Consider the following 26,059-nt stretch of genomic DNA (forward strand, 5'->3'; position numbering starts at 1 on the left):
GGTTGGCAGGGGGAGGGGGTGCTCTGGCTTGTTGCGTTATTTGTAAAATACAGTGATTTTGTTTCTCCAATTTGTGCTTTTCAAATAGCCCTGGTAATTTTATTGGAACCTCTGATAAGTCAGCGTAGTTACTTGCTACAGAGCAGATTTGATTTCCGCCAAATGTGTTCTTCGTACAGAGTGAACACATGTTTATTATTTATAGTTTATTTAACAATGCTTTTTCTGTAGCTCAGACTATGTAGCGTTGAATGAACACATGTAGGGGTAGTAATTTTTGTCCATCTGCATGTTACCATAGTTCCTTAATTTTAATATACCATAGATCAGTGGTCCCCAACGCGGTGCCCGCGGGCGCCATGGCGCCCGCCAAGGCCTTTTTGGGTGCCCGTGTTGTTACGGAAAGAGGTTATATTGAATAATGAAGGCCGTTCAACCACGAACATTATATAATCAAAGCGCAGATCTCGACTTACTGACGCCCAACTTGACGATTGTTTACGGGCAGCAACATCATCCTACACTCCCATATTTGAAAAACTGGCCGATGAAATGCAGTGCCAAACATCACACTAACTTCCCACTTGAGTAATAATAATTGTAATTATAAAACTACGTATTTTTGATTGCGTGGTGTCTTGTATCATTAAACGTCGTGTTGTTTTGTGTATTATTTGGTGTCCATTTCTTATTTGTCCAGAGAAAAGAAAATTTGGCTTTGTTAATTGGTTGGTGCCTGCCACGATCTCATAAACTCTCAAATGTGCCCGTAGGCACAAAAAGGTTGGAGACCCCTGCCATAGATTGTAAGATGCACCCTTGATATATTAATAGGTTTTCAGGAAAAAAACGCTATTGATTTATAGATACACTCTGATTTCAGAAATTTTAAATTTTGAGTAAAAGTGCTTTTTTAATTTTGAGGAAATTCAGTATATTTTCAGACTTTCTAAAGAGATTTCAGTTATTGTGTTTTTGGAGAGCGAAGGATCTTTGTTAAGCACCGGAACACAATGTTTTGATTTGAATCATTTCAATGTACATAAAGCTCAAATCAAGTATTAATGATTTTCTTACAAACACTTCATCATTCAAAAGACTGTTACATCACATAAAATATAGATTTCAGTAATGTCTCTGTAATGTAATTAACTCACGCAGTAAATGGACATCGGGACCATGGAACATGTGTGATGTTACGTGCTTCATTGGTGCATTTGTACATACTTTTGTTCCATTTATGCCTTTTAAGTAAGTGATTGTGTTGTGTTAAACTTTGATGAATTTAGTTTGATGTTATATTTGTGACTGGTTAAAGTTGGTTTTCTGTGCTTAGTTTCTTTAATGTTTTGCATAAGATGCTTCTTACTACTATGTTTGTAATTGTAATTTTGTGTTGTGTTTTCTGGTTTATTTTTGTCTGATTAGTGAGTCAGTGTGTGATTGTCCTTCCTAGAAATTATTGTGCACCTTCTGTTGTTGTTTTTCTGAGTTATACAGGGTGTCCACATGAATTCTCCCCCATTAACAGATTAAATTGGGGGGGGGGAAGCTGCGTGATTTGTGGCGTTATGTAGAGTAACTCAAAAAGTTTTACTTAGTACACTTCCTCATGAGCTCCGTTAGTAGCTCTCAGGATATCTAAGCGATATTCGATATCAGTCCATAAAATCGCATTGGGTTACTGAGACAAACTGAGGGAGGGCAGATTGTTCAAGCATGTCCAGGTAAATGTTTCCGGTTACAGTTGGCTCAATGAAGAAAAAGGGTCCGATAATTCTGTCTTTTATCATCCCACACCAAACATTGACCTTCTTGCTGTGTCTGACGTGTTCCCGAAACTGTGTGGGTTTTCTGATCCCTAGATGCGTATGTTGTGGCGATTCACTTTACCACAAGTATGAAAGGTTGCTTCGTCTAAAAACATCACATTCCATAAGTAATTAGGGTTCTGATCAATACGGTCAAGCATCTCGATGGCGAACTGTTGTCGTGGTCGGTCATTTGGCTGGAAGGCTTGCACAATTTGGACTTTGTACGCATATAAATGAAGTCGTTTATGAAGCACCTTATGAAATGTTGAACGTGGGATGTTGAGCTCAAGTGACGATGTACGAATCGACTTTGTCAGACTTCTCTCAAAAAGGCTTCCATGACAAGCTCCACCTTTTCGCCAGACGTGCGGTTTTTTGCCTGAACCTGACTGCCATAAGACACTCCCTGTAGCCAGAAACTTCTCATACCAGGCCTTCATTGTCTTCTTGTGTTGTGGATCCTATTTAAAAACACGGTTATAACTTCTTTGAACTGTAATCGGCGATTTCGTTTCCGAAAACCAAACTACACATTGAGCTCTCTCTTGTGGAGACGTCATTTAGTGTATTATCGAATTCAGCGCCGCTACTGATTGCCTAAAAGACCTGGAACAAAGAAAATAAACTTTTCGAATTGTTCTACGAGTTTCGCAAGCCGCGTGTTTCTATACGTCGTAGTCACTTTGATTGGTTTGTTAATGGGTGAGATTTCCTGTGGACACGCTTTATTATTGGTTGGTATTTGTTTATACAGCCACGGTGGTCTAGCGGATAGAACGCTGGCCTTGTAATCCTGGAGGGGGTCTCGGGTTCGATTCCCGGCGGTGCCCGAATTTATAACTTGTGTTGGGCAAGGCCGTGGTCTAGGCAACACGGAGTTTTCCTCCGGGGGCTTCCCCGGTTTCTCCGTGGCATCCCAACAATTACTCCATTCACACACAGAAGAAGGCAATGGCAAACCACTTCTGGATCATCTGCCAAGAACGTATATGAACAGGTCCCAGTCCGAGAAAAGGATGGAAGGATCCTGTTCATATGGACCTGTCGTCAGACAGAACACTAAATAAATAAATAAATTTGTTTATATAGTTTATACGCATTATTTAATAGACTTGTTGCTTACTTGTTTTTTTTCAGTTGACTTCATTTTATATTTATTTTTGGATATGGCAAGGTCATTAAACGTGATATATAATGAATGGATTTTTTTACCATGAGTGGAAGATATTTTGCTTGAGAAATAAGATATAAAACCATTATATTATGTGCTGAAAATTCCAGACCTAATCTTGAACATTTTAGGTGCTATGTTAGTGGCGCACAAGATCTGTGTAGACCTGACCGTAATTATCTCTTTCTTTATATAATGAGGAAAGTGGACTGTAAATGAATACTGCAGAGATTTTAGAAATGACCTAAATTGAATGTGGAGCATGTGTTTTAAATGAGTACAACATTTGGGAGTTTTTGTTAGAAAGTCGGTGAACTAAGTTTGTTTATGCATTGATGCAGTTCTGTTAACTGATAAGGTCATAGGTTATCTAATTACGTTGTGTCAGTACCAAAATTATTTTCTGTTTCAGAGTAGTAGTCCAAAATTGCACATGTTTGTCTAATGTTACGTGAATGGAGTGGGTGAATAAGTATTTGAGAAACTTGATTTTTTTTTCTATATTATGTATTTTAATTCATTTTAGAATATGAATTTTAGCTACCAGTGTGTATCTTTAGCTTCATTGTGGTTTTCGCCCAGTAATGTTTGGACATTCGCTGGTCGTAATGTGTAAGGAAATGTTTAGTTCCTCCCTAGCAACCAACCGCTAAGTAAAGTTTTTCTTAGTGGCACATGAATATGTATACGTGCCCTCATATCCTATTCGTTGTTAAGAGATTAAAATTAACTGGTATAGAAATAACTTGCATATTCAAGACTTAAGGTATACTTTTATATTCCTTAATGAATGTGCTTCAGTGTGAATTAAAATATTTAATGGTGTGCTATCAACATATTCTGATATTCATTGTATACGTCTAAAGGAACACTGTCTCTTTTGTATCTTATTAATTTTTCGGCAGAACACTTTTTAACAAACTCTGTGGATCAGAATCGTCCTTGGGAAGCTAGTAGTTGCTCAGCTAGTAATTAAATTCCTGGTATTTTTTGTGGAATCCGAAGATTCGTCACAAGAGTGGTCGCTATCCTAAGCTAGATGAACTCAATCGAATTCACATCTGGTATAATCCTGTCATACAGACCGATTGCTATGTCTCAAGACCATAGCTGCATTTAAGAAACTGAAGGAGGGGTTTGCACGGGCCAGTATTTTAGAAATTAACCCGATCTCGAAGTTTATGTTCAGATATGTTACTCGTACCCGACCTAAGCCCGTCTTTCTTCTATTCCAGCCCGAATGAAGCCCGATCTATTTACAATCCGTCCTGATTGTAGTATCATTAATTCATGTTTTCTTTAATACACAGACGCCAGTAATTATTTAGTGAATTATTTAACGACGCTTTGAAACATCTCAGATTATTTCGCGTTTGGGGAATGGTACAAAGATATCGGATGTCAAGTTTGTAAAGTGTTGTCTCGAACTATTTCCGGGTGGGGACAGCTGTGAAAAATCTCCGAGAAAATCAAGTCAATGGGATATACAGTTTTGTAAGATTTATTTCCGGAGCCCGACTGTTTCACGAGCGTAAGATAAATGCGTCGAAAAAAGAATGGCTGGAGAAAGTCCGAAATTTTGTATTTGAATGTTGTCATTTAAACCAGGCCCAGATCCGTACAGACCTCTACTCTTAAGTCGCATAATTATATGTGGCGAGCGATTTATAGATTTTCTTTTTAGCTGTATTTATTTTGTAGTCTGTCTCTCTACTTGCTTTATTTCCTGCATGCCAGATCCGCTGAGGCATATTGCCACGTAATTCTGAGTTGCGACTTCCTTAATAGCAAAACTATCCTTGAGTCTCGACGTACTGTTTGGTAGACAATCATATTTTACCTGTAATGTATTAGTTCTTCAGTGCTCTGACAGTAAACTTGCTGTCTAAATACTGTAATTATTTCGCTTGAAATAAATTCACTATATCATTCGCAGTTTATTGTGAGAAAGTGTCTTGTTTAACGGAAATAAAACGTTCTGTTGGGTGGCTTGATGTGTTTGCTGGCAGTAGTTTTGGGGCAGAATCCATCCAACAAGTTTGGAAAGTGTGATGAACACGAATAGTTTCCTCAGACTTTTTGGAATGAGTACCGTAGACCCCCTACCCCAAATTAACTCTTACATTTTGATTAAATGGAAGGTAGACCAACTGAAATATAGATGTAAGGTATGGATTTTTTTTTTAGTTTTGTTCCACCGTGGAAATAAAAAAAATACTGATGAAAATTAGCTTGAAACTTGCTGTAATACAGCATAAAAACAATATAGAATTACTCAACTCGTGGACCCCTTGTTGATAATGATTGATTCGATAAAAAAAAACTAAGATGTTACTCTGTGTTTGTTCTTAATGCTTCGATATCAAGCGAAATCGTGATTTATTATGATAAATTAAACCTCTCATCTTGTTGTTTACTTAGGTCTGCAGATTACTGTGAACAGCAAAGCATGTATTTGTAGCAAGTGCCTCGATACACCAGTCTTGCGAATACTGTAATCATGGCACATGAAATTTACTTCCACCTGAAGGCTATTTACATTAACCTTAAAATCGACTGTAGGCTTCCTTACCAGCAGTCAGACCAGTCAGATCCTCTTCCGCGCTTACGCATAAATACAGGAAGTTCTGAAGTGCGCAGTTTCATTCCCTGACTGAAACCTGGTCCGAAATATTAGTAAAATTCATTGCGTGTAACTGCTAAATTCTAAAATGTTTGACTCGTAAAAACGCGGTTCGGTATTGTGACGGTAAGTCTTATTCTTTTCGTTATTGTAATATGTCAGCATGAATTGCATTCTGTAGGTGAGTTTTAAGGTTCTCACTGCGTCGAGTATGAATGGCTACTGGCATATTGCGCCTTGTAGTCTCGTAGAAATTGACTGACGTTTCAAAGATGCTTACTGCCTCCATCATCAGGGCAATACAGCGCAGTATCTCAGAATAAAAGTCATTTTCTTCTCTCGATTACAATACGATATTTTACCCATATTAGCAATGACACGTGGCTCAGGATAGGGGTTAGGTTGTGATTTGTTGTGAATGCAGAAATGAGCTTCGGGAATTTGTTGGCTAAGTGAGCTGGTATTAGCTTCTGAAGAAGGAAGCCTTACGTCAGAGTTGGTTCATTTCTGTGATCTGCCCGAGTTTGCGGAAATGATGGTACTGTTGATAACTTGTAACTCTTTAACAAATGAAGTGTGTATCGAACATAACATTTGTAAATTTCTCGCACATATCGCCACTTTGTAGATAAGATAATCTAATTGCGTCAGTTTGGATTCGTCATTGCTGGCAGGATGACAATAAACGCACTAATTCCACATTGACGTAAATTCTGTAACAAGAGATAAATTATGTGTAACTTTGTTTATTCGTTTCTCATCGTCGATCAAAGTTGTACACTTCTGTAAATACGAATTTTCTGAAGATAGAATTTACTGACTCAGACCCATGAAGTAAGTGTCCAGATAATTACGATCCGTATCCGATACCTTCCTCTGCGAGCATTGATCAGCTTAATGATGAACGTCAAATCAAGAAATAGGACTTGTCTTGCTGATGAACACGTGGAGGGATGTTGTAATGGCAACAGCAGAAATTAAACCTGATGTTGAAAGGTAGCTCAGGCTAAAGCAGTGTCGTATGTGTCATCAGTGAATGAATTTGCCGAAGAAAATTGTCGAGTAATTATGTGAAACTGAAAATGTCTTATATAATATTACACCGAGTAGTGGAACTTCATATTTGCCGTCTTGAGAACCTGGAGTCGTAAATATGTGAACCTGTTTTCGGTAGTACCCCTGTAGCATGTCACTGGGACCAGTCTTGCATTCAGTAAGCTCAGAGTGTCGTTTACCTGGAGGAAGTACCAATTATGGTTCATTTAACTATTGCGGAAACACAAACCCCACATTTATTCCAGGTTGTTATTATTTTATTTTAGTGTTCTGTCTGACGACAGGTCCATATGAACAGGATCCTTCCATCCTTTTCTCGGACTGGGACCTGTTCATATACGTTCTTGGCAGATGATCCAGAAGTGGTTTGCCATTGCCTTCTTCTGTGTGTGAATGGAGTAATTGTTGGGATGCCACGGAGAAACCGGGGAAGCCCCCGGAGGAAAACTCCGTGTTGCCTAGACCACGGCCTTGCCCAACACAAGTTATAAATTCGGGCACCGCCGGGAATCGAACCCGAGACCCCCCCCCCCCCCCCCCCCAGGATTACAAGGCCAGCGTTCTAACCGCTAGACCACCGTGGCTATTATTCCAGGTTATAAAGGCGTATCTTGTGATTTAAGTCCCAGATCACATTCGGTTTCAGAGAACAAGGAAATAATACATACGTCATCAAGATTAGACATTCTTGACTTTCTATGTGTCGCCGTAATAATCATTGGCTAAAAGACAAAGCGAGTTCTGTGTATTTGGACAAGAACCCCGACCGGAATGTAATTATGGTTAGTTATTTAGGAGCGATTTACTTACATAATTACACAAATCCATTGGATGTATTTACTTACCTCTTAGAGCCCAGTGGTATGTGTACCACCTGCTTTGTAAAATGTAACTCGACTTTTGTGTGTGGGTTTGGTGTGATTCTCATTGTAAACCGCGATTATTTCCCAAAACATCGTTAACCAGTTGATGTTTGTAATGGTGAAGAGTTGTGTTTTCTTTGAGGTACGGACTGAATTTTTGCGTGCGTTTAGATAAGCTTCGACTTCAAAGGGTTAAGGAAGGAAATATTTTATAGGCTATAATTATCGTAATGGACTGAAGACATCATGCAGCGTAATAAATCTCGGATTTAAATGCATATAAAAGATACTTACAAATATATCGGACTTTGGAATGAACTTTATACATCTTCAATCGTTATATTTAGTCTGAAGAAATTAATTTCTAATTTTGAGGGAATTAAGGCATTGCAGAGAATAAATTGTATGTCATTCGGTCACGCAATGTCTGTTTTCTACGCAACATAAATTCTCTTTTCGTTTGAATGAGTAGTAAATATTACCAACCTGATATAAGCCTACTACTTGCTTTGTCTGCTCAAAATATTTGCGGTAAAATGACATATATGTCTGTGTTTTAAACCGGTATCCGATGTTGACTTTCAATTATGCCAGTGAATTAATATTTGTCATGGGATAATTAAGAATTATGGAGCTGTCCGCGAGCCGCTGGATATCAGCAGTGAATCAGATGGTGGAGTAATCTTACTTGACGCTGTATTCCTGCTTGTGATCAATAACGTTTATGTGTGGCGGTTAGCTGGATGCGGTAATACTAATGACACACAAGTATGAATGTTTATGTATACATGTCTGTCGTACTTCATAACGCTTGAAGCGTGGCATTTTACTTGTGGCAACATGCAGTCTTGTAGGTGTCTGCCACCTTTCAGAGGAATCTGTCAGCCTACAAGACTACATAATGTCAGAATCCAGAGGATCGTAGTCTGAAAATGAGGTCTCTTTGCCCAGCGATAAAGCGCCTATAGAGAGTTAATTGACCACTCATTTTGCATTTAATGTGTAGCTTTATCTGCGAGCCCCTTTTACGCTTTCATGGCGCCGTGCTTGGAGCTGTGAGTAACTTTATATTTACCTAACATTTCACATGTTGAGTAAAGTGAAATTGTTACTTTACGTAACTTATCGCAACCTTGACATCAAAAGCGGAACTAAATGTGAGTGATTAACTTCACGTTTCATCCAATTTTGAGTATTTGGGGAAGAGGCTGGGTGGGCCCCAAAGTATGTCTGGACGTAGTGACGGAGTAAAACCCCTGCCAGGAAACGAATCCCGGTAGGCCAATCCGTTTCCAGTTACTTGATTGCCCAGCTCACGCTCGTTACCATAGGGACAGAAATTTTGACTTTTGCCTCGATTTCGGAATTTGTACGACGTATATATTTGAAACGTACATGAAGGGATAAGGATCGTGCGAAACAGTCAAGTTAGAGCCATTCAAGGCAAACATGTTACAGAAAGAAAGAAAAAACTAATGGGTCATAACTGGAATGTGGAAGTTGTCTGAAGACCTTGAATGCTTGTGAAGATGGTGATGAATACATTCATTTATTTGTGTGTCGCTAGGTTTTTCACGATGCCGTTTCAAAATGTTGAATTGGATGTCCATTGCCTGTATCTCGACATTTGTATTATGAGACTTAGGACTACCACAAGAAACGTTCATGATAAACGTGAGTCAAATCGAATGCTTCATGAATACATACATATAACGTTACTGGTACGGAAACTAGTTCGACGTGTCATGCATCGTAATTAGAAATATATGAATGTATAACTAGTGCCTCACCACCTGATCTTGTAATTACCAACTTTTCGGAGGAATGTATCGCCTCCATCTTTAGGGTGTAAGTGAAGGTGGAGACGGTACGTTCCAGAATACCACACTCCACTGTACTTTTTCTGTGGTGTTGTATGGGACTGAAACTTGGCCACTTGTCTTAAGGGAAGCAGTTAACATCGGAGATGTTTTTAATAGGGTGTTGAGAATAATAGTCGTGTTTAAGAGGGCTGGAGAAAATTGTCATGAGAAACATCATAATGTGTACTTTCCACCAAATATTAGCGTGGTCCTATGTGGTCTATATGCATACAGAATTTTGGTTGGAAAACCTGACGGGAAGAGATCACTTCGGAGACCTAGGTGCAGATGGAAGAATAATATTAGCATTTATTTTAAAGGAATGAGGTTTGAATGTTTGGTCTGTGTTCAGCACGATCACGATAGGGTCCAGTGGCGGGCTGTTGCGAACACAATGACGAACCGTAGTGTTCCATAAAAGGCGGGGAATTTCTTTAGTAACTGAGCGACTGTTAGCTTCTCAGGAAGCACTGCATAACCTTGAAGTTAGCTAACGCGTTTAGAGAGAGATTTATCCATCTTCGAAAATACTGAACGGATTTTGTCGAAATTTAGTATTGTGATGTACATTGACAGTTCTGTGGCGAAGCGTACTTTGCATGGCGCTCAGATCAGATATATCGTCGTTGATAATTAAGGACATGCAAGGGAAATCCTTTCTGCTTGTGTGCAGCAGACAGTGAACTTTGTTTTACGACTATACACTCATATCTGCAACAAATTAACATCAAGGCCAATGGCATATGCAAAGTAGTGAAAGCCGCATTTGGAAAATATTTCTCTCATATTTCATGTGGTATTTCAGTCAGTGTGGCGACTGTGCTACAGGCTGGATGGACGGGGCTTCGATTCCCCGTAAGGCAGGATTTATTTCTTTGTCCCAGCGCCCAGACGGGTTTTGGGTCTTATATATCCGTTGGGTACCGGGGTTCTTTTCGTGAGGATAAGGCGGCCGGAGCGTGAAGATGACCACTCACCTCCATCTAGTGTCGAAGTTAAGATTGCGTAGTGATATATCATCAGTTCCCTGCCCGACTTCATTACCTGCTACTTAGGCATAACTGTACTGATGTGCCAATTTTAAATAGTGGTGGAGATTATTTCGGAAGATTTGTTGTAGATAAATTTATTTATGGCATTTTATAAACGAAAATGCATAACTTCGTAAACCTGACACGTTCTTGTAGAGACGATGGAACATACAACTTATCCGTTTAAGCGGATTCCTTAAGCTTATAGCGCAAAACATGTTTTCTGTAAAAGGCGTGTACCTCTGCATGGAATTTCTTGTTAACTTTTTAACCTAACGTATGAAGGAAGCAATGGAATTAATGTTATAAAATTATACTGTTCGTCAGATAGAATTGTCTGTTTCTCATTATATATCTTCATTTGTATTCATTATTTGACGTCAGAGTTTATTTACGTGTCATCTGTATTCCTAGCAGATGTTGGCTGTGGTTTGAATTGTTTATTATTTTAGAACGTCGTATTGAATTATAAGGTGGACTTTGTGTTAACAGTTTCTGTTGTTGCGTTAGGAAAAATATTCGTTGGGAGTGTGTAGTATCGTTGGGAATTTGGACGACTGGAATGTTTGTTGTATTGTAGTTGAAGATTTTAACATGATGGGAAAAGTCTGTGCCCTCACCATTTCAGAGATCAGGTTACATATGAAGGATGCATTTATCAAATAGGTTTGGTCTGCTGTAGAGCTGCTTTCATGCACTTTTCTAGTTTCTGTATTCAATAGAAATGTTGAACTGCATGAGATTGTGGTAATACAAGGCTTCTGCTGGTAGGTGACGTGGTGGACAATAGTAGTAGTAGTAGTAGCCAGTAGGTGGCCATGCCAACAACGTGATATAATAGGAGAAGATGACAAAGACAGATTGAATACCTGAGATAGTACCGAGAATGGGTTTGTGAGGCTGTGCTAGAATTACATATGAATGAAACTTTGAATGGGTACAGGCTTCTTGACATGTGGATAATATTATGACAGGGACAAGTAATTGGAAATGGAGAAAATGTAATATGTGTCTGAAGAACGTGAGATTTCAACAGACGTTAGCATTTTAAGTATATGAACATTGTGGTGTGTTCGCATTAAAGCTGAAAAAGATTAACTGTTCACGATATTTCATTTCCCCGATGTTTCTCTAAGTCGTTAAAATGAGTGTGGAAAAAAACAGGAAAGCAGAGACAGAAATTGTGGGACCTCTTGGGGGGTTGGTGAACAAGGTTAGCAGAGACAGAGGCCGAAGTTTATACACAAAGTTATTTGTGTAGGTAAATATAACATTTTTCTGTTCCTTAGTATGAACTGCAAGGGAGTATGGAGACAAAGCTCTGCACATTCTAGACATTGACATTAGATGGAGGTGGGTGATCAGCATCAAGTTTCGGCCTCTTTAACCTCCATGAGAGAACCATCAATATCCAGCTAGGTTGGGAGACCCCATTCTGTAGGTATTGAGGCTAATGTTTCCAGGAAGAGAATGATGGCTTCTTTATTTGAAATGAGTCGATAAATTTATAGGCTGCATACATTTTGTCAGAAAATATGAAGGGAAGAGATCTTTTGGAAGACCTTGACATGGATGGGGGAATAATATTAAAATAGATCTTAAAGATGTAGGGTCAAGTTGATTATCTGATTCAGTGACAGGATCTTGTGAGCGCAGTAATGAACTTTCTGTTTCTGTAAAGAGTAGGGAGTTTTGAGTAGCAGAGTATCTATTAGCCTCTCAAGAAAGATGGATTTTGTTTGTGGTGTGTGTAATGATGCTGTCAGTAGCTCAGACCGTATAGGTATTGTACGACAAAGTTTTGTTATAATTATGCTTATGCATACTCTTTTTTATGACTGTGAGCTGTGAAACATCTCATATCTTGGTCCGTAAGCCTTGTGTGTTATAGCTTTTCTGTTTAGTTTCAGCAAGTATATGGTTTTTGGTGGTTAAGGAAGTTCAGTAGGATGTTGAAATGGCATGGTGATTGTGAGCGATGAAATGCAGAAAATCAGTAATGGCCGTTCTTTAAGGTGCTATCACAGCATTTTTGTATGGAGCTGGACGAGAGCCCTCAGGCAAGAGAACTTGTCTCTTGGACCGCACATTTGCCAGGCTGTTATAATGGTATTAACGAGTGTCTTGTAATTACACTTGGAAGCGTTATGTAACAGTATGAGTACTTTGTGTAATCCTATGTGGTATTTGCAAGCCATTATTTTTGTAATTTAATGTAATGTGCTTATGTGATACTTTTTTTGTCTTATAAGTGTGAAACTTTCCGTGGCATATACGAGGGGCAATCAAAAAGTTCCCGGAATTGTGGTATAGCACTGTAATGGTAGGACATATGGCAACGCTTACCTAATCACCTTCAAAGTAGGACCCTTGCGCACACACACACTTGCTCCATCGATCCTGCCATTGTTGGAAGCACTGGCGGAAGGAATCTTCCGGAGTTCGGCCGTCGCATTCGATTTGATGTCCTCCATGGTTGCGAAGCGCGTCCCCTTGAGGCCCATTTTCAGAGTAGGGAACAGCCAGAAGTCACTCGGAGCGAGATCCGGAGAGTATGGTGGTTGGGTGATGACGGCAATGCTTTTCTTGGTGAGGAATTGCTGCACAAACAGCGATGTGTTGAATACGACGGCCGAACTCCGGAAGATTCCAAACGAAGCCTTCCGCCGGTGCTTCCAACAATGGCAGGATCGATGGAGCAAGTGTGTGTGTGCGCAAGGGTCCTAGTTTGAAGCTGATTAGGTAAGCGTTGCCATATGTCCTACCATTACAGTGCTATACCACAATTCCGGGAACTTTTTTATTGCCCCTCGTATAGTCTTTTTAAATAATGTATTGACCTAAGTAAGATCAGCCACTGTCATTTTTCTGTAAATACTGTATTTTTTTCCTGTATGCACTAAAAGTTGCTTGCTAGTTGTTACTTCTAAAAACTTATCAAGTCATCAAGATGTAAGACAGGATCGACAAGGAAAATTTGTAAGGAATAAGTTAAATGCAGTATTATAGAATACTGAATATTTAAGGATACGGAAGGACAGTTTATAAAGTTTATTGTTGTAACAGTGGAGGGAAATAAAGTTTATAGTTGAATCAGAAAGCTAATACAACGTGGATATCTTGAACATGTGCGTAAAACAAGCAGGATAAAGTATAGATATGGGCCTTGTTAGGAAAGTGAAAACATGGCAAAGCTAGGAGAGGTTGGACAGGTCATGTGGAACAAGCAGTATAAAAGAAGGTATTGGTAAGATGAATGCTGGAACTGGAAATAGGGAGTTAGAATTGGGTGTCAGTAGTAACAGAACTTACATGCGCGTACATATACGGGACAAGTTTTAGTAAATTGTATTATACCATTCTGATTGGTTTTGTCCTTCGCTAATGCACATTTAGTTTTAAATTGAATAATGTTGGTGCTTATTAATTTGTGATGATGAATTACAAATGATCCATTGTTTAAATGTTAAGTTCCCTTAGGCAAATACTGTCTTGCATTTTCTTGAAATGATACACATAGTTTGCTTTCCATTTTGTTACAGAGTGCTTTGAGCAACTTGGAAGAGATGAAAGCAGGACGAAGTGACAGCCCTATGGTTTATCGCGAACGGGTTGTTCGGAGTGTGGGAGTGGGTCCAATGAGGTCAAGACCAAATGAGAAACGGATAGACACCTCACCGTATAGTAGTGGCGCATATCTTTCGCCTCCTCCAGACACTAGTTGGCGACGCACAAACTCGGATTCAGCTCTACACCAGAGCGCCATGAACATAGGAGGTGAAACTTCTTTACACAGCTCAGGTTCACAAAGGAGAGGTGAGCTGTTTTATGACCTGCGAACCAAAATTTGCGGCTGAGTGGTTACCACTTCTGCATTGTATTTAGGAGATTGTGGGTTCAGATCTTGGCATGGAGACTGGCTATCTGGACAGGTTTCTTATCCTTTTCAGGTGAATTTCATAATACCACCATCACTTAGGCCATTACCACATCCTTCTGTGTACTTCGTAATTCATTATTTATTAGTCATCTTATGTTTTTACACTGTAAAGATTGAGCTACTGACAGCATCATTAAGTAAAACATAAATAAATAAAATAAACAACCTGTTTGTCGCTTCATGCAGATATATAAACTTCTTAAAGAGACTTCACCTGTGTCTGCGTGCAGTTGCATAAAAAGCTTGCCAATGTGGAAGACTGTATCTCAGCACATATCAACTGTCCGAGTAATATTATATCATTAATATGATGTTAATAATTGATGAATTGAGAAGGTAGATGAAAGAAACAGTCATAGAAGTCACTTGAATATGATGGAAATAAGAATCTCAGAAACATTGGCAAAATTTCCACGTGGTGTCGTTACCCCAAAACAAGATCAGAATTAGAAATCTTTTGTTATATGTCAGTACAAGAAGCATGTTTCTAAGTGAACATCGATGTGTAACCACATACTTCGGTCTGTGCCATATCTTAGGTGGTTATTTGCTGGCTTCTCACTGTGGAGGTCTGAGCTCATTATCAGGGCAGTCCGTGTGGGATTTATGATGGACAAAGTGGCATTGGGACAGGTTTTTCTTGAGTCTTATTTTTCCCTGTTAATGTCATTGCACTGTTACATCATATTCATTCGTGTCTCATCTGGGAAAGACAGTGGTGACAGTTCCACAGAGACATAGTCTAACCTCGTACTTACAAATGCTTTTTATATTTGTTTCAGTGACTGATGGACAGTTGTTAGGAATTGGGTTAGGTGACACTGACCCTAGCAGAAAGCAGTTGAATTTATCTTCCGACGGTAGACCCAAGTCATGCTGTGAGGTTCCAAGGGTTCCAGGAATTAAGTATGTTTCTAGTAACTTCATCTGTTTATTCTCTCGACTGTGGTTTGTGTCTTCAGTGCAATTCATTTTGTTGATTGCTACTGCAGTAATTAGGGCCACACAGTGTAGGGATTTTTTTAAATTTATATAGGTTGGTACAAAAGTCAGGACATGTTCGTAATGAAGACGCATATGAATATGTTTTTTCTTTATATGTTTGAATTTAATTTAATGTTGTATGTGTCTTCCATGTTGATGCAACTTTGTAGACTGGGATGATCAGTATGTCCTGACTTTTCCACCAGTCTGTATGTTCAATTTCACCTTTTTTGTTGTACAAATTATGTTTCATTGCAAATTTTTTCATTTGGTTGATGGCCAACAGATAGATGTCAGTACAGTATTATCTTCCTTGCAGCATCTATCCATCGCAGCAGGAGCCCGGTACACTTCAGATTCCCATCGGCAACAATACAGGCTCACTACCTGACCTTACCAGTTTCCATTTTCCACCACCTTTGCCTACACCTTTGGATCAGGAGGATCCAAGCAGTTCTTCTTACAGTACAGTAAGTGGAATATTGTTTTTGGTTGCACAGTGTGCATGAAATGACCACGTGCAGGTCTGGTCATGTCTGAATGTGTCTCTGCCTGCCAACCTGTGCATGATTTAACTTGAGAACTGCTGGATGGATTGGTTTAAGTTTGGTATGGACATTTCTCCATTGGGGAATACCCTAAAATCATACTTTTCAAATTCCTGTGATCAGTAATACCATCATGGCAGCCAAACAAATTTGTAAGTTGGGGTCAACACTGGCTCCATTTGCAGAAGGGTCATACAATGTATGGTTATAGGTTTTTTGGAAAATTCAAAATTTTGTTGCAGTGATTTTTTGTACAATGTAAAATAACAGTATGGTGGATGCGTAAAAGAAAACAGAATGTTTCAATTTGACCAGGAGTTGATCCCATAACCCCATGCATACAAGTCCCATATGTTACCATAGAGCTAATGCTTCATGTGGCACATCAATATTGATTTACTTTACTTAACGATGGCATTAAGATGACATGATTTGTATGGTTAGAAACTAAAGTAGTCTAAGTAAGATATTTGATATAATCTTTTATTAATAATTCAAAATTTGCAAAGAACACAGTCCAGTTTTGTTAAAATTTAAGTAACTGGGACAAAATACAATCTTTATGCAATTATGTGCATGTGTGTTTGTGTATAACGTGGTGTGCCTAGAGAGACAGTATGCTGCATTGTATGTTTACCTAGTGCAGTGGTTCTCAACCTGTGGCCCACATACAGTTTTTGTAATATTGTTTCACACTGTATGATGAAAAATATTTATTTACGGTTTCTTAATATCATTTGTATTTGGCAGTACTTCTTGCTTTGATCAGTTGTTCACTAAGCATAATGAAGAATGTCAGCTTGAGAATGAGGACGCTTTTTACAGATGAACAGCTGGGAGTGATGCATGTAAATTGCAACGACAGAAATTAATAATTATATTGAATTAATATTAATAATATTGAATAATGAATTGAGAAGGATATGGAAGGAAGCTGTCATGACTTCATTTAAGGTACATCTCAGTATGAAAAACCTCAGTCAGGATAGCCTGTCTCTGGGTCAAGATATGAACCTAGGGTTTTCTGAGTACAAAGCAGAGTGCTAACCACTCAGCTATAATCTTTCTTAAAGAAATAGCATGTATATGGATGGGTTTCATTTGGCTCATATTAGAGTGGGGTCTGCAGTGGCTGCACGGTCAGAGGTGTGGGCCTTGTGCTGCTTGGTCACTGGAACCGTGGGTTCGAATCCCACTCAAGCCATGGATGTTTGTTCGTGTTTTTCTGTGTCGTGCTGTCCTGTGTACAGGTAGAGGCCTTGCGATGGGCTGATCCCTCGTCCAAGGAGTCCTACCGAATGTCTGTAGATCAAGCCAACGAAAAGTTGGGACCCGCAGTGCTCAGGCACTTGAAGAACGGGTCATTCCCAGTATCCCCCAGTATCCCATATTAGGGTACACTGGTGGACTCTTGTACACAGTAATGAAGGTATGGAATCCATAAAAAGTAAAGAATCTTTTTCTAGGTGGGTGACTGTCAGTTTCTCAAGAAGGACTCTGCTCAGTGGAGTTCGTTAGTTAATTATATCTTTGGTTGGTTGGTTAGTTGGTTAGCTACTAAGTTTATTTATCATATGCAGGAAAGAATAAATTCAAGACTGTAATGAAACTTGTTAAAACCTCAAATATTGTTCCTTTTTAGTGGGAAATGGCTTGAGAATTGCTGTTCTATGGTTCTGTGGAATTAATTTTGTTATTGTTTTATCACAGGGACATATCACATACTAGTGGTGTTTAGCAATCTAAACTATAATTTCATATAATGATAACCTGTTAATACAGCTGGTTGATTTCCTGGTGCAGAGTCCGCAGGCTGTTAGTCCATCCACACTTTCTCCCACCAGTCTGTCTTCCCGACAAATGGGCAGGTTCACGTTTGGAGGCTCACCTCAGGAGTCTCAAGGGTCCAGTCCGGGCCACTCACCTAGTACAAGGCGGAGACAGTATCCGCAACATCTACAGAACCTCGTGATTGGTGGTCCACAAAGCCCAACACAGCTCACACAAACAGCAGTAAGTTTGAAGGAATGCCACTACGATTTCAAGCTTTACATGTTTTGTATTCAACGGGGAATAAGGCAGTATAAAGTGATTTACCTCAATAGAATGTGATTCATAACAAATAATACATGTTAAAACACTCACTCTTGATGTGGATCATTGTTTAATGCCACTTTATCTATATTTAGATGGTTTTACACCATGTAATCATATGAATTTCATATATCAGGTTAGTATGATTTATCAATTTTCACACCACAGTATTTTACATGGTTGACATTTTATTTATTTCCTGTCTTTTTAGCTGATTTAATAAAAGTTTCTTACTTCCAAAATATTTGTCAAGACCCTGTAATTGAATGACAAGTTAGTGTTTCCACATACCAAGTTTGTATGGCAGCCATGTTGATATTGTTGATGACAGAGGGTTGAATACTGCATGCATATTCATGGGCGTGAGTAGGTGGTAAAGTGTAGAAGGGCTGAGCTGATTTGAATATTTTATAGGGAGAACTCCCAATGCCCTAAGCAGAATAGAACCCTGGTCATTCAGTTCATAGCCCAGTCTTTCCTGATACAGCTTTTATAGCTGAATGGACCCCATAGCTGTTCTGTATGTGGTATATAACGAGAAAATATTTTGTTGGGTATGAAATTTTCACATTGACGAATGTTCGGTTACTAGCATTTTGGATGGACATTTCACCCCCATATTGAGGGTAGAATGTAGATGCTGTAGGGCAGTGGTCCCCAACGTGGCGCCCGCCAAGCCTTTTTTTGGGTGCCCGCGTTGTTACAGAAAGAGGTTATATTGAATAATGAAGGCCGTTCAACCATGAACATTATAAAATCAAAGCGCAGATCTCGACTTACTGACGCCCAACTTGACGATTGTTTGTGAGCAGCAACATCATCCTACACTCCCAAATTTGAAAAACTGGCCGATGAAATGCAGTGCCAAACATCACACTAACTTCCCACTTGAGTAATAATAATTGTACTTGCAAAACTACATATTTTTGATTGCATGGTTTCTTGTATCATTAAACGTCGTGTTGTTTTGCATATTATTTGGCTTTGTTAATTGGTTGGTGCCCGCCACGATCTCATAAACTTTCAAATGTGCTCGTAGGCACAAAAAGGTTGGGGACCACTGGTGTAGGGTTCTCGGAAATGTCTATGAGCTCATCTCCTCCAGCACTGGATAACATTGTATCCCAGAAGACCATGATCTGAAGAGGAAAATCTTCACAACGTTACAGAGAATTGAACTGCGTTTTTCCAGTTCTTAATCAGATGCGTTTCTGAATTAGTTATGATGGATCCCAGCCACTTAAAGTTTGCTGGGTAAAAGTATATTGCCTAAGATAACAGAATATATTCAATATGATATTAATATTAAGTAGAGTGTAGAATACATAGGATTTAAGTTGAGACAAATTTTAAACTATTGGTGTACTAGAAATAAGTTGTAGTTGTTGTAGATGTGGTACATGAAGTACTCTGCAGTTGAAAGGCAGCATCTTGTTAAAACAGGTAATTGTGGTACGTCTTGTTCTGTTGTAGATGCATTGTAATTGAAGCACTTTTAATGTTAATACAGTTACATGTGATCACTTAACTTTCTGATGTGACTTGCATAACATGGAAAAGCTGTTGAACTAATAGAATACAGTATTGCGATAAGCATATGGTAATGATGTTATCATTTTAATGATTTTGTGAGTGTAGTAAACATGGCTTTATTAATTCAAGCTTTGTTTCATTATTTCAGTAAACCCTTCAGAATTTAGAAATCTAAAACTTTATATTAGAACTGAACTTTTAACATACTTGAAAGGTAAAGTTGTTCCTATATTTAAACTTGAACAAATCTAGGGGGAGTAGGGGTAATAAATATACCACACACTGAATTGAGGTGAGAGATCGGCTTCATGCTTGGGCTGATTTATCCCTTCTGTTTGAGACCTATTAGTTATCCTGTACACGTTATATCAAGAACTTTCAACGCACGGAAGACACAGGAAAGAATTCTGTGCTAGGAAGTGACTGATTTATTATATTTATTTATTTGACAGCAGTTATTAAACTGAAGTGGTTATGTGACATCACATAAGAATTATGTGAATGTTGAACTAGAATGGATTTGGAAAGAAATATTTGCATCTGATAAAATTCTAGCGGGTTTACTGTAATTAGCTTGATTTTCTTGTGGTCTAATCTTACTAGGATTTGTATGGTACATTAATTTTTTTAAAGTGGTTTTCTCTTATTCTCATGATATTAATGGTTTTAGTTTTATTAATTTATTTTTTGCATGCTAATCTGCATTTTATTTTTGTAGTTAGTTTTATGTATTTTGTTCTGTTCTTCATGTTTGTTTCAGAATCATCTTTCAGTGCCATCTCTTATGAACTCAAGGTACCTTCATACTTGCAAGGTTAGTTAATGCATGATTTATGTAAAAATTGAATGATTGATTGGGAAGATTAACTGGCAGAATTTAAATGAGTCTTTAAAAGTTAACTTCATTAACTCTCCAATCTCTGCAATAGCATATACAGTGAAATGCCAATAAAATTAATATTCTGTTCATGAAGGCTTTTATCTATGTAAAATATATTTTATTTCCTGGCAAGCTTGATATTGTAGGTTTTGTATAAATTCATTTTAATGAGTGGTTGAGAATTAAGTTGTGTCGGGTAATAAAATGTTAGCCAGTCCAAATCATTTGGGGGGAGTATTTATTAGGGACACTTAAATCATTCATCATGGCTACTATTTCTACAACAGAAAGTGTTGCTTCATGATGACTTGGGAAAAAGATGTGTTTTTTTATATACTGTCTCACTTAAAGAAGTAGCCAGAATAAAATAAAGATACATTGATACATTCAAATATCACAATGTTAAAAGAGCCACGATATTTAAATTTTATATATCCGGAGAAATCTGTCTTGCTAAAGCAACAAGTGTGAAGTAATTGGGATAACACCATGTTTTTTAGTTGTTAGATTTCTTGAAAGATGACATTTTGAGACGTATAACAAGTCTGGAAATGTATATACAGCATGACAGTTACAACATGTGTCAGAATTTGTCGTTTGTAAATGGACAGGAAATTCCCTGTTGGGAGTCCCCTTTCAGGAATTTGAGGACCTTTGATCTTTGTGAATGACCTTGAATTATCCAGCTGGGGTTATCCGATTTTAACTAATGCTGAAGTGATTACAGTTTTAATTAAATTCCCCAGTATATGATTTTATGAAAATCTGTTTGGCCATTCTGTAGTTGTTACATGTATGCAGATGGCAAAAGGACAGATGGAGCAATTTAATGGTGTTCCACAAGGATGTGAACATTCCTAGACATTGGAAGATATGGTGTTGAGGTGTCATAGTATTGTACAAGATTGTATACATTTTCATTAATTTTTGTTTTAGCAGTTATTTGTTTGAAAAATTATTTTAGGTCTTCTTAGTTCTGTTATAAGAGCATTTCACTGTAATATGCATAGGTACTGGCCATTCATAGGAAAAAGTATCCTGTTTGACAGCATTCAGGTATGTAGAAATAAATTAAGTGAGTTGTGTTAGAAGACTGGAAAGTTATAAAAGTTCATGTTGAAACTATATGAGGGTCGTTATGGAAAATTGCCTTTTCAATATCTGGCTATATTGTATGTTATTTTAAGATTTGTGAAGTTCATTGTTATTACCTGTGGATTGTTGAATGGTGCCGTCAGTTGCCCAGACTGCAGTTTCAAATAATAGTGTGATTATTGAATGATGAATTGGAAAGGATGTGGAAGGGAGTGGTCATTGCCTGATTTAAGGTACCAGTACTATCCCAGCATTTGCCTGGTGGGATTTAGGAAAAGCACAAAAGTGTCAGGATAGCTGATATTTGAACCTGAGACCTCCCAAATATGAAGCAGAAATGCTATCTATTCTGCTGTGACATTTGGTCTAATTTTGTCACGTGTACATTTTCTTAATTTAATAAGATGTTCCTCATACACCTAAGGTAGGAATATGAAAATACTGGGAATGTAATTTGCTCTGTATGTATATACAGTGAAACCTCGATGCATCGTTTTCGGCGGGGGTGGGAAATAAAAACGATAGATGCGGGAAAACGATAGATGCGGGAAAGCATTAAAAATTTTAAAAAAAAACAATGTTTCTCTTTCAAAGTTACTTCTTTTTACCAAAAAAGTCTTTAATGGACAACTGGTTTGTCGAAACTTTACGTTTTAGACCAAACAGAGTACTTTCCACGTTCAAAATGTTTTCCTCGTCACGTTCGCTAATATTATGGGCATAAAAGAACGACTTCACTTTTGCCAATGCAGCGTGTGCTTCGGCAAAACTCGGCACAGCTTCGGGCTCGCATTCGTCGTCTTCCTCACCGCTCCCACCCCCTTCGCGATCGTCACACAACTTATCAATCGTGTCGACTCCGCATGTAGCAAGCTCGCTGTCTACTGCCGCGTAGTCACCAAATTTAACCACGTCTTTCACGGCGCCAAATCTATTCCAGTCTTCGTGAAAGCCATCATGCTCATCCACACTGACGTTAGAGTCTGCTTCTGTGCGAAGTTCACACCCGTAGCCACCTTTGTGAAAACAATTCAGAACAGTTGGTTGGGAGACATGCCGCCAAGCTGCCACTGTGAAATGAATTGCTTGTAGCACGTCAATTTTCATGTTGACATCCTTCCCAGCATCCATTGCACATACAGCTGTTTGCACAAGGCGCTTTCTATACAACTGCTTGAAAGATTTTATGATGCCCAAATCAAGCGGTTGCAAGACGCTCGTGCAATTTGCTGGATACTGCACGACTTTCACATTTCGTAGAAATGTCGTGTCCTTCGGATGAGCGGCACAATTATCAACAAACAGCAAAATCTTTCTGCCTTGTGCGCCCATGGAGGCATCCAGAGAACTTAAAAACGCCGTAAAGATGTCTGTTGTCATCCAAGCCTTTTTGTTGGCGTGATATTTCACCGGAAGTTTTTTCATGTTTTTGAAACAACGCGGTTTTCGTGATTTTCCAACTACAATCGGAACCCGTTTGTCACTACCGTCACTGTTAACACACAGAAGAACAGTAATTCGGTGTTTTGCACGTATTCCCCCGTGGCAAGATTCACCTTTCAATGCCAGAGTCCTATCCGGGAGGGCGTTGTAGAAAAGTCCGGTCTCATCCGCATTATAAATGTCCCGCGGCTCATATCCCTCCAGCAGTGTTGGCAGTCTCTCGAGCCACAGCTCCGTTATTTCCACATCCACAGCAGCAATTTCGCCGGCTAACTTCTTGTAGACCATACCATGTCGTTCTTTAAACCTACTAATCCAGCCATTCGACGCTGCAAAATTTTCAATATTCAGTCTTGCGGCTATCGTCTTGGCTTTTTCCCGCAAGATGTTGCCATCAACAGGAATTCCTGAGGCCCGCGATTGCTGGTACCAAGTGAAGAGGACACTTTCTAGCTCACTGAAAGTTGATTTTCTTCCGGATTTCCTTTTTTTGCATGAATTACCGCACTTGTCAGTTTGTTTTCGGATTTCTTTCTTCTTTGCAACTATTGAATTTAAAGTAGATGGTGCTAATCCAAGGCGTTTAGCAATGTCGATTCTTTTTTCAAATGGATTCTTCTCCACTTCTTCTATGATTTTTAATCTTTCTTGAAGAGTTCTGACTTGCTTTAGTGGGCGAGACATGGTACAGGAATAATAACAAAATAATTAACAGGAGTAAGAGGAATAACAAAATATTTACAGGAACAACAACAAAAGTATAGACTGGAACAATAACAGGAAGAATGGAAGTACTGTTACTGCCGAACACGACGAAACGTAGCCGTAGAAGACACTGAACCACTGGAAACGAGATGAACCAGAAGAATGAAAAGTGCCGCCAGCCTTTCCTTTGTACTTGTAATAAAAGCATTTGTGAAGAAATTCACAGTGCACATGCCATTTGGCATCGCTGGAACGAAATATGAGTGCACCCTAATTAAAATCGTAAAATTTCTGACAATGAGCACCGCCATTCACTCCAACTATCACCCCTGCACCGCTGACCCCTCATTCCAAAAGGATCTGTGCTGGTTGGGCGACATAACAGGTTACCGCTACTGTGTATTCCAAAAACATTGTGCGTCTTTCGGTATTAATTTATCTCAAAACCCAGCATTTTAATTTCTCAGAAACGATCATTGCGGGAAAATTGTTGGCCGGGACTAAGATTTTTGAACGATCGATGCGATAAAACGATAGTTCGAGGAACGATAGAAGCGGGAAAATGTAACATTATTTTATATGGGATGTATTCGGGACCGAACAAAACGGACGATGCATCCGGGAAAACGATAGTTCCGGGAACGATAGATAGAGGTTTCACTGTATATCAACAGATTTGTCTGTCACTTTGTTCAACACTTACTGATGGACAGAGACAGTCTACAGAAGTTTTGAGTTTTGTCCTGTATTGACATGGCTTATCACCCAAGAAGACATTATTGTTGAAGCCTTTACATTAAATATGACTGGCAGCCAGGAGTGGACCTTTTCTTCATTAATGATCCTACATCTGCAACATTTTTGGGTGTTTTCCATGCTCTAGCATGAGCATCAAATAACATCAGTGTAGCAGTGTGTATCAATGTTCTAAGGACATTGCTATGCAACAGTGGGGAACAAAGTAATTGTTGGAGCACATTGTGTAACAGTGAACTCAGATCATAGTGCAACAATGACCAAATAACATTTTTTGTAACTACTGACATAAGTGCAACAATGACCTGCATTATATGGCATGAAGAACACCTTTGGAATTTGTCTGTACTCCTAAGAGAACACTTTACCAATTTGTGTACTGTATTCTCTTCACACTGTTTTGTTTCACATCCAGATTTTATGTTCTATTTTTCATCTACGCATGGTTACTTTGCTTTGGGTAACATCACATGTTTATAAAAATATTAAAAGCTATGTCTTCTACAATAAAAGGTGAATTATGTTTAATTTAACATAACATGGAGACTGCTAAAGAAAATAATCTAATATTTAAAACTTGGAATATAAGTATCAACTAGGAACAATAAGTAACAGAATTAATTACCAAAATAAATTGCTTGATGCAAGTTCTTTTGTTTGTGTTTTGTATAGGGTGTGACCCTGGATAACAGTGGAATTGACAACTTTCCACAGAACCAATACGTTTATCAACAACCAACACATCAGCATCAACAGCAGCCGCAACCCCCACCTCAGTCACTACAACAGCAGCAGCAGCAACAGATGCAGAGTCATCGGACATCTCCGCAATGTGTTCAACAGACGCAGCAACAACAGTCGCCAACAACAACAACAACCACTCAACACCAACAACAAACACAACAACAGCAGCAGCAGCAGCAGCAGTGCAGCCAAAGTCTGATCTCAAACTCACAGAACATGCAAACTGTAAGTAGGCATGATTTTTGCAGTGCATGACAAGTCATTACTGTTTTCACGGTAGAAGCATTCATGCCTGATGAAGTTCTGGAGGAATTATTAAAGGTCGTTCTGTCTGTAGCTGTTGAGATTCATAATTCTTATGTTGTATACTTGTTTACAGTAAACTATTGTTACATTTTTGCACATAACTTGCACAGTACACACATAATTGTGAGTTTGCGCCTATCAGAAATTCTGGATATTTACCATGACTTGTATTACTATTTTCTTTGGTGTAACTGATAATTTAAAATTAGCATCGTAACAAGAATGACAATATTGTGTAATGCAAATCCCCTTGATTCCATGTCATTGTACATGATCACATCATTTGATGTTATGCAAAAAAAATGTAACCCATTAAAATTTAATACTGATACTGTATGAGGGGCAGTCAAAAAGTTCCCGGAATTGTGGTATAGCACTGTAATGGTAGGACATATGGCAACGCTTACCTAATCACCTTCAAAGTAGGACCCTTGCGCACACACACACTTGCTCCATCGATCCTGCCATTGTTGGAAGCACTGGCGGAAGGCTTCGTTTGGAATCTTCCGGAGTTCGGCCGTCGCATTCGATTTGATGTCCTCCATGGTTGCGAAGCGCGTCCCCTTGAAGCCCATTTTCAGAGTAGGGAACAGCCAGAAGTCACTCAGAGT

General features: G+C 38.8%; 1 protein-coding gene across 12 annotated transcripts in view; it reads left to right on the forward strand.

The window, feature by feature from the left end:
• Positions 1-26,059, forward strand: part of Crtc (CREB-regulated transcription coactivator) — a 57,582-nt gene that overhangs the window by 6,841 nt on the left and 24,682 nt on the right. For 5 of the 12 annotated variants that reach the window (XM_022057769.2, XM_022057763.2, XM_087344266.1 and 2 more), the window contains 6 exons: positions 13,963-14,236; positions 15,143-15,266; positions 15,664-15,814; positions 17,675-17,905; positions 20,280-20,333; positions 25,071-25,367. In XM_022057769.2, coding sequence (XP_021913461.1) covers positions 13,963-14,236; positions 15,143-15,266; positions 15,664-15,814; positions 17,675-17,905; positions 20,280-20,333; positions 25,071-25,367 — 1,131 coding nt within the window. Of the gene's footprint in view, positions 1-12,356; positions 12,530-13,962; positions 14,237-15,142; positions 15,267-15,663; positions 15,815-17,674; positions 17,906-20,279; positions 20,334-25,070; positions 25,368-26,059 lie in introns of those variants that run through there. The other 7 variants (XM_022057765.2, XM_087344265.1, XM_087344267.1 and 4 more) reach the window with 4 other exon arrangements.

The sequence above is a fragment of the Zootermopsis nevadensis genome, unplaced genomic scaffold (assembly GCF_977971745.1).
Source record: "Zootermopsis nevadensis isolate Lab colony 2312 unplaced genomic scaffold, Znev_1.0 Znev_ptg000007l, whole genome shotgun sequence".
NCBI classification, from domain to species: Eukaryota; Metazoa; Arthropoda; class Insecta; order Blattodea; family Termopsidae; genus Zootermopsis; species Zootermopsis nevadensis.